The 16,877-nt window shown below is 38.2% G+C and overlaps 1 protein-coding gene across 2 annotated transcripts in view; it reads left to right on the forward strand.

The window, feature by feature from the left end:
* The first annotated feature begins 4,219 nt into the window (after positions 1-4,219).
* The window catches only part of LOC127832372 (RNA-binding protein 5-like), a 37,497-nt gene continuing 24,839 nt past the window's right edge, over positions 4,220-16,877 (forward strand). The window contains exons 1-2 of one of the 2 annotated variants that reach the window (XM_052357809.1): positions 4,220-4,323; positions 16,524-16,763. In XM_052357809.1, the coding sequence (XP_052213769.1) occupies positions 16,525-16,763 (239 nt within the window). In that variant the 5' untranslated portion in view covers positions 4,220-4,323; position 16,524. Of the gene's footprint in view, positions 4,324-4,476; positions 4,506-16,523; positions 16,764-16,877 lie in introns of those variants that run through there. The other variant, XM_052357808.1, reaches the window with a different exon arrangement.

Below are 16,877 nucleotides of genomic sequence, written 5' to 3' on the forward strand. Positions count from 1 at the left end.
GCCGGCTTAACAGGTTAAGTTTGTATTTCCTTAACATGATTCATTTAATATCCTGGTTATTTGCGTTTAAACAAATTCTTTTTAATGAAAATCTATTTAACATAATTTACACTTGTACAAAGTGAGTAACAGTGTGATTTTTACAGGGATCTGTACACCATTTGCGATTCACTTGTGGTCCGTTTTTGGCGTCTATTTAAAGCAATTCTTGATGTTTCGTCACCCTGCAGTTTTGTAACACTAAATTTTCTATGAACAACGGTATTCGATGACTAGTATGTCACACGAGTTATGTATCGTGTCATTTCTTAAAATTTGACCAAGCATTGGTAAAAATATTGACAAGATATGTACATTTCCAGACAGTAAATTCATTTCTGCGTTGAATAAGACCGAGTTAATGAAAATCGCTGCACAATTGGTGAAGTTATGGCTGTCCAAAGGCGATTTTCTTTTCAGAGAAGTTGATTTTTCGTTACAATTTGATTTTTTTTTTCAAAATGATGTTTTAACTTATGGTCAAGCGTGGCAGATTCCTCGACAAAAACTGCCATTGAGCACTCTCAGAACAGTTACAGCTATACAAGCAATCAAACGTATGGCATTCCAGCATAGGAGCGTAAAATGCTGCCCACAGAACATCAAAGCATAGTGATACTTTACCCGTGAGTGAATATTCAACGTCTGCTTAGGACCATAGAACTGCCAACAGCATTTTCTAACTCAAGTAAATTGAGCGTCTTGTTCCAAAATTGGTTATGGGCGCTTACTACACATGAAATAGCACCAGCCAGATTATTAACATATGAGATACGGATGCTTTACAGTAATATCAATGGTGATGTAGACATTACACTTGTTTAATTACGCCACCCAATGACATCAGACCGTGGAGTCAACTTTCAGCAAAACTTGCGTAGACTTAAGAGTGGCATCGTGACATTGTGTGCGTACACATGTAGTTAGACCCCTGTACAATGTATATTTTTATGTTAACGTCCCTGTAAATGCTTGCGCACACTACATTCACTTTAAAGTACCCGGTCATATCTATATATATATATATATATATATATATATATATATATATATATATATATATATATATATATATATATATATATATATATATATATATATATATATATATATATATATATATATATATATATATATATATGGACAGAATCGTAAAAAAACGTGTTTTTATTGAGGATACATCACTAAAATCCGGTTGAAATCGGTTGAAAACAAACAATATAGCGATTTTTATGTTGGGGTCGAGTACGGTAAAGTACAAAAACGATCTACATGTAATAAATATTCATAATTCGACACGTTAATTCAAACCCTAAACAAACAAAATTGCGGATACGGGCGAATTTATTGAAGTGAATGTAAGAACAAAAGCAAATACATCTGTTGCAGACGGAAACTGAGTTGCAACGCTACGTTTTTGCTAAATCTATGTATTTATCTTCCATATGCTAATAATGTTTAGCAAAAGCCAAATATAGATATATTTTGCATAACTCGCTACGTTGCAATGATTTTCGCCCATTTTGACCAGGTTTTCGATGTCATCCTCGATAAAAACGTATTTCAATGAATTTATGTAAAGTTTATTTCTCGCTGTACGATTTATATGCAAAACAACTATCTATTCCGCGAACGGGGACTTTAACTAGTATATTGTCCGATGTTTCCCAGAGAGGGATATATAAATTATTGGAAGAAGAATAAGACAAAATTATATGTGTCCTCCTGTAGTTTCTGTTGTATCTCAATCAAAAAGATAGTTTGATGGCAGTGGTTTAAAAATCTCGACATTAAAATATACACATGTACAGTAAATATGTGAAAGACAAAATCAAAAGTAATGTAATACAAAAAACAGAAACACCGACATCAGAAATAAATCGCATGAAAAAAACGACTGATTATTAGTTAGTGGACAATGAAGCAGTTCACAATGTCATAGTTGAAACCCGTATTAATTTCGAGGCAGCCAAATGACAAACGAGCTATTAAAACTGGGAACTGGCAATAACTGTGCACGGGTGATTGATGCGAGTGGACGTGGTTTCCTAGCTGAGTATTGCTAGGAGTAATTGTGAGCCTGTGATTGCTTATGTTAGCCTGTGGCTGTGTGTGAACACATTTTTCTCTGGAGGGCCATTCCCAGAAGGTATATGTGCCATTCTGTGACCGTGTCAATAATACGTATTTCTCTGAAGGGCCATTCCCAGAAGGTATAAGTTCCATTCTGTGATGTGCAACCGACGAGCCGACGAGACGAGCCGACAAGTTCCCTCGAAGACGACGAGGACAATTGGTGCCATTCTGACGAGCATTCCAGTCAATGCCAACGTGAGTATTATATTTAGTGTCCTTACAATTAATTGCTGTAGTTGTTGACGAACCCCACAAAGAGCTAACCGTGAAAACACTACAATGGCGCCGTGGTGTAGTGAATATGGTGTCCGCCTAGCGATCGGGAGGTCATGGGTTCGATCCCCACTATGGGAGCGTTCTTTAGATCTTCCCCATAGACACCAAGGAAATACGGACATCGAGAGCGTTTCATATAAGCTTAGGCTTGTTATGCAATCGAGCTTAAATAAATAGGTTTAGAAAAAAAGCAATGTCACTAAAAACATGTAGTTGTGCTATATTGTGCTGCGAGTAAATAAGTTTGTGGTAAGGTTCGGATTTGTAAATTTAAGAAATAATTGACATACATGTATATCTATTGGTTATTGTGGTAATGCTTAACTATTTGAAGATCCGATGCGTGTATAGGGCCACAACTACATACCTGCAAATGAATTAGGGATAATATAGAGTTTTCAGGTTTAATTATTTTGTATTGAATTATGGCCAATTCTTACCAAAAATGAAAAAATTGTCTGATGTCGCATGTACTGTTACATATTGATACTAGAGATATGAAACTTTGCAAACATACGAAACTCGCGCACCTCTATATTTTGGTACATGTTCTGCAATACCGGAGTTATGCACTTTAAAAAAAATTAAAACCCTTTTTTTAACTTTTGTACAACGACCACAAAAGCATGTCTGTCAACTGAACTTTACAAAGATAAACGCTCAACTGGCAATTGTCGGCTCGGGTACTACTTGCATGTTCCCCGGGTACTCTTAGTGTACTTAAATGTACCCCGGTACGGAAAATATACTAACACGTACCCGGCCAAATAAAACTGTACCCGAGTTTTATTCCGCCTAAAATTCGATGTCGTAAAGAGCGCTACGCAATACGAAACAAATTTCTCTTTTTTAAAAAGACTTCCTCAAAATGCTTTGTTAAGCAGGAGTTTCGATAATAAAGAGGCTTTTTTACAGAATATTGACATAAATATGAACATAATTAATTTTGAAAATATAGCCGACAACGACCAATTCAGCATTAGAATTCCCAGGTATTATTTAGTATATTTTCCGCACCCCGGGTACATTTACTTAATTTAAGAGTACCCAGGGAACATGCAAGTTGTACCCGTGCCGACAATGACCAGTCACGCCTAAATATGTTTGTAAAGTTCAGTTGACAGCAATGCTTCTGATGTCACTGTGGCTTATTATGCTATATTTCTTACTTCAGATGATGGTATGCTTTATTCAATTCAAAATTAATATTACATTATATTGTGTTGAAATTCACTCATCCATTCCCAAAACGTTTAATTGTTGTTTAATAATTGAATTTTATTTTTGATATAAAAAAGACACGAAAAAAGTTATTGAACTTTATATTGTGTGGGTCTTTATAGCCTATAATAATAATCGATTATTTATATGATGATTTGATGGTTTCGATCCACTAAACTATCGTGCGTCCCTCCGTGATCAATTCTGAAGTAGTTCCCAATTTCAAAAAGTTCCTGTTCTCTTCTTTTATAATAGCGGTTTATGTCTTGCAAACAAGTATTTTGTGGTCTCTTCATATAGTATTTGTGTGTCTGCAACATATTGGTTTATTTAATTGGAGAATAATTCGAAAGATGATTTTTTGGGGATGTTTATGTGGTTTATGCTTTTTCTAGTAACTCATGACGTGTCTTTTTATTTGACTTTTTTGAAAGATCATTATTCATCGTTTCATTTATATCAGGCTTGCATAATCTGAAATAGAGTATTTTTATTAAAGAAAAAAATGACAGAGAGTTGGCAGTTTTTGTAAAGGAATTAGTGGTAACTAACCTCCAAAAAATAACACCCATAATTCTTAAACTTCCTGTTAAAAGATTAAGATCAACCGACATAAAAAAGAATCGGCAGATTCCACCGTATAAGACAAAAGTAAATGAAATTTTTGGCATTTTTTCATCAGAAATATCACACAGAATGTTGTTATTGATAATTCGTTTTGTGTTCTGTATATTTATGTTCGTAAGTCAGTTTTAATGTATTCCCCATTGCAGCCTCGTTTTAGTTTTCAAAGGCGACCATTATCGTTTTGTAGAAAATATGAAAAATAAGAGGTTCGTTTAAAACAATAACTATTATTTTACATGTTTTATATAGTATTAAGGAAAATCATATATGTTTCCACTTCTTTATCATTAACCCCCTTGAACTCCTAATTGTGTTGTGTCACCGTTAGAGCTGCAATGATTCACCAACAGCTCGATTTGGACCAAATTTTGGTTTCAGACAGTCCAATCAGGGAATAATCTACATGTGCCTCCCGCGTCTATGACGCACAAATATCGAAATTGACGCATAGTTGTGAAATATGTGCGTCCACTCAGACGCATTGCTGAAACGAATCCGTTAACGCATACGTGAATCACGATAAGTACGAACCATGACAGGGATTTCAATAGACGCAGAATACTGCGTTTTGACGCCAGCAAATTAAAAATGACTCGTTTTTTATGCAACCCTTTTTTCTGCCGTGCGTCATTTTGACATATTGAAAATTTGACCCGTGCGTCAGTAAGTAAACATCTCGAGTTTCATGGTAATAAATCCCACTGTTCTCCTAATTGAAATTAATGTTTCAGTATTTGAAACTCGGTCTATGAGGGAATACCCCGGGCGTTGTTTATCTTATCTCATCTCCTTCAATACACATGTCACCTTCTAAATAGTGCGTGCGCACTAACTTGGTAATTAGCAGCAGCAATTACGTGATAATTGATTGACCATCCGATAATTGCAGAGTTTTTTGCAGACTTGCAGACAGCACGTTAAAGTAAGTAGGCAAAAGTAATTAAAGAAAAAACAAAATTGATCAAAGGTCTATTAATTACGTAGATCCACTAGTAAGTCCAGCGAGTTTTGTCAGTTTCCACCGATAATTACGAGTAACATCCATCTTATATAAACTGGAATCACAGTTCATTTTGTATACTAACATATTTCGGACATGTGTAGTATTCGGATAAACAGTAATAGATATACTAGATGTTCCATGCATTTTGATAGTGTTTTGTTAGAAAAGCTATCATAGGGATGATGATAATATAATGACGATAAATATGTGATGAAAAGGTGCTACCGGTACATATCTTAAATTACTTAAATGTGTTAAAAGACTTAAATGTTTTAAAAGGAAGTAGATTTTAATGTACCAATTCATTAAAATATGTTGTGTTTTTTATCATGGTATTGTTATTTAATAAAGCAATATAACTTTTTAAGATATTACCGTATTTTACCACGTATAGCGCGCTACCATGTATAACGCGCATGCGATTTTTTAAAGCCAAAATGGGGAAAAAAAAGAATTCAAGACCAAAAAGCCTGAAAATCGGGCCGAAAATGGCCGCCATTTTTATATTGTGCAGGTTACAATACACTAAATGATCGCTTCATGTAGGGCTGTACTCTCTAAAAAAATATCATAGTTGACAGGAAGGCATGTTTTACACTTTTTACCATTATTCAGGTGTTATCTTGCGGAGATAATGGTAGGGCATGAATAGGTGTTCACTACTGAATCCCTGAAATATGATACACTTGAAGACTATAGTAAACCATTGCACTAGAAAAGGTTACATTCCACTAAGAAACGGCCGAAAAAAAAAGTTGCAAAAACAGTCGATTTTGATTTGTGTCAAGTTCTTTCTTGCATTGTACATGACATATCTTTTTTATTGCATAAATCGATTCCGCTTAGAATGGCCTTTAAGAAAAGGTATGGTTATGGGGGTCTCTATGTGCAAAATGTTGAATTTATTTTCGCTCAAAGTTGTCGCTTTTACATTGAATTATATAGGGAAACTATTTGGTGTATTATGACCTAAACGCAAAACCAGGCCTAGTCACAAAGAAGCTGTATTTACAGAAAATCATCATTTTTTTAGTGAGATATGATGCGTGTTGGCAAATTTCACGGAATAAATGCGTTTGTTTCACGAATTTAAGGAGCATCGTGAGATTTTAAGAAAAAAATACGTTTTCAGAGGAAAATAAGAAAAACATTGTACAAAAACTCGTCTTGAGCATCTCAAATCGCAACAATTTGTGCTGAAAGAGCTCATGAACACGTTTTAATAGTTGTTTACTTCTTTTTCTACATAGCTTGTAACAATATTCCAGTATTTTGACCGATTGTAATTATTTAGGGTAATCGTTTTACGCCTGAACGCCCGTAATAAATCAAAGCTCCGAACGCGAAAGCCACATGGCTTATCAGGCGTTATAATAAAATGCATTTTCAAGCATTTCTACGTGAAAGATCGGTCTGAAAATTGGCATGCACATAGAAAATAGGTTTATAAGTATCGAGAAGTGCTTATTTTTCGCGATGTTAACAGTAAACGTTGTCTTATAGGTTACAATACACTAAATGATCGCTTCATGTAGGGCTGTACTCTCTAAAAAAATATCATAGTTGACAGGAAGGCATGTTTTACACTTTTTACCATTATTCAGGTGTTATCTTGCGGAGATAATGGTAGGGCATGAATAGGTGTTCACTACTGAATCCCTGAAATATGATACACTTGAAGACTATAGTAAACCATTGCACTAGAAAAGGTTACATTCCACTAGGAAACGGCCGAAAAAAAAAGTTGCAAAAACAGTCGATTTTGATTTGTGTCAAGTTCTTTCTTGCATTGTACATGACATATCTTTTTTATTGCATAAATCGATTCCGCTTAGAATGGCCTTTAAGAAAAGGTATGGTTATGGGGGTCTCTATGTGCAAAATGTTGAATTTATTTTCGCTCAAAGTTGTCGCTTTTACATTGAATTATATAGGGAAACTATTTGGTGTATTATGACCTGCAGTCATTTAATCGGAGTTTTTCGGGAGCTTAATTTTGTGTTTTAAAGAAGGGAGCGTTTAAACGATATGGAGCATGGGTTGCATAGCACTATATTTTCGACAATTTTAAAGATTATTCTCTCGAGAATATGGTGGCCCTAAAAAGGGCCGTTGTCATCGTGATGGGCTAGGCGTTGTCTATAGTGGTCGTCCGTCGATGTCTGATGCGTCAAAACCTTCGAAATCTTCATCATCGGTGTCGTTGTCGCTGTCGAAAAACTTCCTCATGTCATCGTCGGTCATCCCGGTTGGCGTTGCCTCGTAATAGTCTTCTGTGGTGTCCTCGTCCTCTTCCGCAGGGGTGTCTGAAGTCTTCTTTGCCAGGTCTTCCCAGATAGCGTCGTCCTCGGTCCCGTCGAGATTGTTTGAGATGCAGCATTTCTTAAATGCCTTGACAATGATGTTGGGGTCAAGTTCGTGCCAAGCATCAACGATCCACTGGCATATGTCCTCTAATTCTGGTTTCCTCATGCGCCCCGTAGCAGTGAAGGAGTGGTCACCCTCGCTGTACCACTGGTTCCAGCGTCTCTGCAGCAAGACCTTCATCGGTTTGTTAATCGACACATCAAGAGGCTGCAGGACGCTGGTCAAGCCACCAGGGATGATCGTCAGGGTGGTCATGTATTCCTCTTTAAGGAGGCGCAGCAAAGCCGGGGAGCGATGGCACCGGAAGGCATCGAGAACAAGAAGGCTGCGTTTCGAAAAACCACCTGGTCGTCTACCCCAGACGGTCTTAACCCAATCATTGACCAGGTGGTCATCCATCCATCCCTTTGCCTGCGTTCTGACTACTATCCCGGCCGGAAACTTGACGCCCTTTGGCAGTGTTTTTCTCTTAAAAACAACAAACGGGGGGAGCTTTCCACCATCTGCTGTACATGCCAGCATGACGGTGAACCTGTTCTTTTCGTTCCCCGTTGTGTTTATAGATACGGTTGTGCCACCTTTCGTCGCAATGGTGGTGTTGGCTGGCATGTCGAATGTCAGAGGCGTCTGATCGGCGTTTCCAATCTGCGAGAGATCAAACTCATATTTGACTCTTTGTTTGATGACGAATCTCTGGAATTCAAGCAACTTTTCTTCATAGTCGCTTGGCAGCTTCTGAGCAATGTGGGTCCGTCTTCGAATGGACAGGTTATGTCTATTTAGGAAAGCATAAACCCAACGAGCTGACCCTTTGAAATCTTTGGCTTCAAGGAGACCGGCCAGTCGTCGACCCTCCATTCGCAGCTCAACAGTTGATACGGCTATGCCCCTGTCGCGTCGCTTTTCTACCCAGGAGAGCAGCTGCTTCTCGATTTCCGGGTAGTGTGCAGCGGACCCCCGCTTCGCCAGCTTCGTTCGCGGCAGTTTCATCAGGCTGGCCTTGTCCCTACGCCATTCTCGCACAGAGGACTCGCCGACATTAAACTCGCGGCCAGCTGCCCGATTGCCGTGAGCTTCGGCGTACTTGATTACATCAAGTTTCTCTCTTACTGTGTACGATTGACGTACACGACCCATTTTGAACAAGGATGTTCAGGGGCAATTTACAAGATGTATCTTGTAAATATCTTGATTGACAATTTCAAGATATAACGGGGCTGACAATTTCAAGATAAAGTTGGGGCTGACAATTTCAAATATTCTTTCTGTGATGTCGTATAAGCAATAGCAATTGAACGTTTGAAACTGCACTGTTGAACGCTCAATATTTATACACAATGCGGTGCCAATGCATATTTTCACGTTCTCAAGTGTCAATTAAGGTCTCAAATGCCAATTAGCGTCTCAAATTACTCAACAAGTTAGTTCGTACATTGCTAGATGAAAATGTCAATTACGAAGTGCAAAGACCCCGTTCACACCTACCTTATCCTGCGAAACACAACTCCTTCGCACCTACCTTTATCTGCATTCATTTTATGTCGAAACAGCCCCTAAAAATGCGATCAATGAAGAAGTGTGAAAACACCAACAAAGACAATTTTTTCATCTTTTAATTTTTAATTTTTGCCGTTCATACCTACCCTTCCCGCTATTTGTTGTTTCGACAACGGCCCCTTCAGTCTATAACATTGTAGGGTGTAGTTTTTCTGCAATAGTAAAAAAAATGGCGGCAATTGTGAAGATTAACGATTTCGAAATGGATTTTTCGCAATTTAGCAACCAGGAAAGTGTTGTGTCAATGTATTACGCGCACTGAATTTTTATTTTGAAATTTGAAGGTAAAAAACTGCGCGCTATACGTGGTAAAATACGGTATGTTACTCTTAGAGCATATTTTTATCTAAAAAATTGAATAATACAGACAAAAACACAATTAACGCGCTTCAAAATTGACCCCAGCATTTTTCAATTTGACTCCTCAAAATTTCAGTCCAGGGATCATTGACTCCTGGTTTTTAAAATTTCTTGAAATCCCTGGGTATGAGTCTAAAGTGTAGCGATGAACTCTGAGTGTAACCAAATGAGGCTTGTACAAACCAATTAGAATCGGCCATTTAAATAGAGTGTGTTATGATATTTTCTAGAGACCCTGGATAAAAACCTGCTTTAACTTTTTGTAACTTAGTCATACATAATACAGATAAAATGCCTCCGAAATAAGGTGTTGAAGCTAAATCCAAAACAAACAACTCTAAACTTTAATAATGGTAGGCTAACGGCTCGCAATTCAGACATTTACAATAATATTATCAAGCTCGCAATTCGGATGTTAACAATAATATTATCATCGATTTGAATCAAGTTGAAATGTTGTAACAGGTTACATTCATGTAACAGATAATTTTATAGCCTATGTGAAGGCAAACAAGATAGTGATGACCCTGAGTTTGCTTTCTTGGTTTCAACATGTTTTTGAGATTAGTTTAGTGTAAACCTATTTATTTTAGCTCGATTGCATAGAAAGTAATTCCTACTTATTTGAAATGCTCTCGAGTCCGTTTCCTGGGCCTAGAACCAGTACTTGGTGTCTACATGGGAAATCGAAAGAACGCTCCCACAGCGGGGATCGAACCCGTGACCTCCCAGTCGCTAGGCGGACACCATATCCATTACACCACGGCGACCTTGTTTTTGAGATTAATAAAAGTTTATTGCAAAATATAGTATTTGAGCTAGTGTGATTTAGACTCATTTTCTTCACTACTTGGTATCTTTCAAAATTTGGGACCCATTCTTTTTTAAGGTGGACTCATTAATTTTGGCCTGGGACTTACCGTAAATCCACGAATATAATACGCCATCGTGTACAATACGCACCCCCGATTTTGGTCCAAATTCATGGGTAAAAATTGAAAATCCGAATATAATACGCACAAAAAAATCGTGTCCGAAATCGACCATTACGCTGTCATTTCCGAAAACATGTTTCGATATATTTTTGTGTTGTGGAAATAGCAATCGACAATCTGTCCCACAGTTATACCTCGGCATATTGATCGTGATGTGTTATCGGGCCGTTGTCGTGGTAATTGCATAATTAATATCTATGTCTATTGTTTATATTACCGCTGATTGATTTATTTACGCAAATATAATTTATGGATGATTTGATATGATTACAGTCATACATTTTTGCAGATACAAAATTCTTTACTTGTAACACAATTAATTCCATTTTTATTTCCCGCGAGTATATATTCATACGACACACAAACACTAAAATGGTACCATATAAGTGTTCATGTGTCATATCAATAGATATCGTTGCGGTTTATATTACCGTTGATTGTTTTATTTACGCAAATATAATTTATGGTTGATTTGATAAAAATTTGACAATTTTAAGACCATTCTTTCTTAGATAAATGGGTGCCCTGAAAAGGGCTGTTTTGTTGTTTCGAGTGACGAGTCGATCAGAGGTCACTTTCATCGAATCCCTCGAAATCGCTCTCGTCATCGTCGCTTTCGAAAAAGCGGGCAATTTCTTCCGATGACATGCCTTGCGGCGGATCAACATCCGTGTAGTAATTCTCCTCTCCGGTTGGATCGTTCTCTTCATCTGCGGCGAGGTCCGAAACTGGGGATCTGGTGGCAACGTGATCCTCGAAAAGTACGTCCTCTGTGCCATCAAGACTGTTGCTGATGCAGCACTTCTTAAAAGCACGCTGGATGATTGCAGGATCTAGTTGCTGCCAGCAGTCAACTATCCACTGGCAGATCTCCTCCAGTTCCGGCTTTCTTCGTCGCCCCCCGGCAGTGTATGACTGTGGACCGCTGCAGTACCACTCATTCCACTTCAACTGCAGCATTTGTTTCATGGGTTTGTTGACGCCGACGTCTAGTGGCTGCAGCATGCAGGTCATCCCTCCGGGTATGACGGCCAGATGTGTCTTGTATTCGGACAATAGTGACGTCTTTACATCATCTGACTTATGTGCCCTGAAGGCATCGAGTACAAGTAGGGAACGCCGAGAGAAACCACCTGGACGACGGCCCCACACAGTCTTAATCCAGTCATGGACAAGGTTGGTGTCCATCCATCCTTTCGCATGTACCCGCACTTCTACGCCCTTCGGCCACTTGAGGCCTTTGGGCATGGTCTTGCGTTTGAAAACGACATAGGGCGGTAACTTGCCCCCGTCAGCTGTACAGGCCAGCATAACGGTGAAGCGTTTTTTTTCGTTACCCGTTGTTGTTATCGAGACCGACTTCTGCCCTTTTGCTGATACACTAGTATTTGTTGGTAAATCAAACGTCAGTGGCGTTTGATCGGCATTGCCAATCTGGCTCAATGGGAAGTTAAGCAGCTTTCGTTGTCGGATGATGTAACGCTGAAATTCAATCAGTTTGTCTTCATAATCTTCTGGCAGCTTCTGTCCTATGTGGGTGCGCCGTCGTACTGAAAGGCTGTGGCGCTGCATGAATCTCCACACCCACATGCGTGAGGCCTTGAATGTTTCCGTCCCTTCCATCCCTTTGGCGAGTTTTCTGGCTTCGAAGCCCAGTTCCATGGTTGACACGGATATCCCTTGTCGACGCCGGTCGTTGACAAAATCAAGAAGCCTCAATTCTAGTTGAGGGAACTTGGCTGACTGCCCTCGCTCAGCCCGTTGGTTTTTTTTCTGGCGAAGCAGACTGGGTTTTTGCTTGCGCCACAGACGAACACAGGCTTCATTACAGCCAAACTCACGTCCGGCTGCTCTGTTGCCATGTGCCTCTGCATAGGAAATAGCAGCTAGCTTTTCCTTGGCAGTGTAAGATGCACGTACTTTACCGATAACACGTACACGGGCCACCTGCTGACACCTGGGTCAAGCAGTCATAATTGCAAAAGAAACAACAGAAACGCTGTTTATTATAACATTTAATTCCATTTGACAATATTCAGAACAATTATAGTTATAATAATAAAATAATAACTATTATTATTATAAATCTAATATACCGATAGTTGGTTAGCATGTATAGTAATAAACGGTGTAGCCAGGACAATTTCCATAAGCACAGTTGCCCCCCTTTGATGTAACAGTGTAATTCAAAATGGCTGCCGCGAAGCGAATAACAGCGATTACCGTATTTTACCATGCATAGCGCGCAGTTTTTTACCTTCAAATTTTAAAATAAAAATTCAGTGCGCGTAATACATTGACACAACGCTTTCCTGGTTGCTAAATTGCAAAAAATCCATTTCGTAATCGTAAATCTTCACAATTGCCGCCATTTTTTTATTGCAGAAAACTACACCCTATAATGTTATAGACTGAAAGGGCCGTTGTCGAAACAACAAAAAGCGGGAAAGGGTAGGAATTAACGGGGAAGTAACAGTTTTGACAAAAATTAAAAGATGAAAAATGTCTTTGTTGGTGTTTTCACACTTCTTTATTGATTGTTCATTAAAAAAATCGAGGTATATCAATCCCCGCGTCGTCGCGGTATTGTTTGTTTAAGTTTTTGTTGAAAACTCGTTGATTTACAACGCAAAACGTCTTATTTGAACTGACGCTAATTATTTCAATCATATTTCTCAACTTCGCTTTTGCTTTATTTTGATAATTTAATCCAAATTTTAATGTTAGCAATTCCGAAAATTTGCACTGTATGTGAATTGACAGTTTGACGTCATCAAAGGAAAGCCGCTTCCTGTCTGAAGCAATAAAGCGACAAGTTTCTCGCCGACAAAATTGGCTTCCTTTGTCTAGCAATCAACATGCCGAACCAATCGTGTGTTTGTTCCTCAATGGCAAATGTCCAATTAAATAATAGCACGTGCAAAGCTCCGCCTTCGAACCTTTTTGCAGAGAACGGAGGTGGAGTTAAACGGTTAATTGAGCAAGTGTTATACGTTAGTTGAGTTCCGATTTGCCGAAATTTCTCGGCCCTAAGCATTGAAACGACGAATACATTTATCAATGATTTTCCGATCTCTGCATAAATATGCTACCGTGCGAGTATACTACGTAGGTTACAAACCAACAATAGAGATATAGACTCATTTTAGTTTCTTTCAATAGAGACAAACAAATGATATTTGTCTAATGGCTTTACGCCGATAACACCAACTGTATGGAATTGAGCGTTCGGGTGTATTGTTTGACTCACTATAAATACCGATCAACTAGACGCAGTGACGGCGCGAAATACCGGGTCAAACTGGATTAAATCGGGAGCATCTCTTAATGGGGAAATATTTAAGTCGATGAAAAATAAAATGGGATCCACGGACGATTTGCGTAAAATTGGACATTGCGATGTTGCGGGTCTGCAGAAGACTATGTCATACGATGTTGTGAGCGGCAGGTAATGAAAATGTTACACTGTTCAAATGTGAGGAATAGGTAATAGTGGTTCGAATTTAACGCGCAGGGGTCTTGAAAAAACACGCGCAGTGCGCGACAATAAGGACATATACGGTGTTCTCGAGAGAATAATCTTAAAAATTGTCGAAAATATAGTGCTTTGCAACCCATGCTCCTGATCGTATAAACGCTCCCTACTTTAAAACAAAACATTAAGCACCCGAAAAACTCAGATTAAATGATTGCGCAATATAAGAATGGCGGCCATTTTCGGCCCAATTTTCAGGTTTTTGATCTTGAATTCTTTTTTTTTCTCCATTTTTGCTTTAAAAAATCGCATGCGCGTTATACATGGGAGCGCGCTATACATGGTAAAATACGGTAAGTTGAAAATTTGCACAGGAAAAATTTTGTTCTGCTCTAAACTCGTATATTATACGCACCCCCTACTTGAAGAAAAAATCGGCAGGTAAAAAAGTGCGTATTATATTCGTAGATTTACGGTATTGGTCTAAAATCTGCGAGTTCAGGGACCCATAGTAAATTCTAGATTATTCCCTGAGTCCAATACCCATTGTTTCGATTCTATTCATCCGTCAACCTTGTTTTATTATATATTCACTCTTCTGCCTCAAAATAAACATTTCTGTTCAAATATGCTGCATACTTAGATATCTTGGGCATTTGTTTGTTTGATAGAGTTTGGTTGGTTCAGCTGTCACCAGTCATGGGTTTCACTGGCCCAAAAAAAGTTGTCGCCACTTTTTCGCGGCGCGAAAGCTGTCGCTTTTTCCAACCTTATTAATAAGAACAATCATTTAAAGAAACTTTACTACATTAATGTCATTGACTATATTATCACTTTAAAAAGTATGTTATTACATAAAAAACAAGTGCCTTCATAAGTCATACCTTGTCTTAATAAGCTTTATTTGTATATAAATAACATTTTTTCAACTTGATAAACAACACAGATAACCAAAATAATATAATAATTTTAACATCAATGTATTAAACAGTATGCTGCATAAATGTTTCAAAATTTATTATTTTAACATCGAATCGCACCAATGTACATCATTTGAAAGGGTAAAAGAAATATAAAACATCAAAAAATAAAGCATCTATTGTCACTTCAAATTGTTAAACAGTTACCGTAAATCCACGAATATAATTTGCCCTCGTGCATGATATGCACTCCCTAGTTTGGTTATAATTTATCGGTAAAAATTGAAAATCCAATTAAAAATACGCACTAAAAAAATCAGTGTCCAAAATCAGCCATTTCCGAAAAAATGTGTCAATATATTTTTGTGTTGTGAAAATAGCAATCAATATGGTGTTGTCAACTATCTGTTTCACAGTAATACCCCGGTTTATTGATGGGGATGTGTTATAGTGCTGTTGTTATGACAGTTGCATAATAAATATCTCTATTGTTTATATTACCATTGATTGTTACCGATAACACACGGGGCCCCTTGCTGACGTCAAGCAGTCATAATTACAAAAGAAAAAAGCAGAGACAATGGCGATGGACAGCGAAACCCCTGACCAGTCCATGGCACTGGGGACCGGTCTGGTCATCTGTCACGGGGACCGGTCAAGTCCACCGGGGACCGGTCCGGTCACTGGTCCATGGAACCGGGCACCAGTCCGATCAGAAACAGAAATAGACGTCGTTCTTCATCATCAGAATATTCTTCCTCCTCTTCCTCAAACTGGATAATTTAAACAAATTATGATTTCGTCATTTGCATGCAGCAGGGCTCGACATTGTGAAGCCTCTTGTCCGGTCAGACAAGTAGACCAAAATTTCACTTGTCCTGAACAAAACGCAACTTGTCCTGACCATTATATCTTATTCTGCTCAGTACTTTGCAAAATAATGAAATAATACAAAATGCTCAAATCATAAAGACTTTAATCGTTCAAAATACATGTTAACATAATTGTAGGCAATTTCAATACAAAAAGAACTGACAAGAATACAGGAAAACTCAAGATATTGATTTTTAAACATTATACAAAGCCTTAATGCCTGACAAAAACTTGTGTTTTGCCACCATAAAGCAGAAAATGTTCAAAGTGATGTATATATACAAGGGAGAATATTCTTGTTATATTGGCAAAGAAAAATAATAAGGGTTGCTTCCCTTGTGAACAGTACGGTGTAGTATCACATGGAAATATTGGAATATCTGGCGCTTTGTCGTTCAAACGTAAACAAAATAAAATCGAAAAAGTTTTGAGGTACCTCCACGTAAATAACGTATTTAAAGGCATTTAAGTATTTACATTATAACGCCCACTTGTCCTGTCGGACTAGCAAATTCCTTATTTACTTGTCCGGACTAACAATTTGTCCCAGACAGTCGGACTACAGTTAATGTCGAGCCCTGATGCAGACAAACCTAGGAATATATAACAAATTTGCTTTGCTATTTAAAGATGATGTGACTTTTACTACAATTTTCTTCTTTATGATATTTCAGAATGATGGATATGGATTATCCAAACCCTTATGAGCAGTCAGATTATGGCAACTACCAGGACCCATATTCAAGGGGTGGTGGAAGCTCAGTTGGTGACTATGACTACAGCAACCAGTCTGACTTCACTGAGGGCGCCTATGGCAATGAATACACTGAGCAGGATCAATATGGTTCTGAGGACAGTTATGGGTCATATGAAAGCCATGGAGACAGAAATGGCACACAGGAAGAGAGAGACAGGTACAGGCATGCACTGCATTTTGTTTAAAGGCTCTATAAAGCAGGGGTTCTGAAATATTTTAAGTCTACTTGTCCACGGACAAGTTGGACCCACAAATTCACTTTCCGTACCAA

This window comes from Dreissena polymorpha, chromosome 5, assembly GCF_020536995.1.
Source record: "Dreissena polymorpha isolate Duluth1 chromosome 5, UMN_Dpol_1.0, whole genome shotgun sequence".
NCBI lineage: Eukaryota > Metazoa > Mollusca > Bivalvia > Myida > Dreissenidae > Dreissena > Dreissena polymorpha.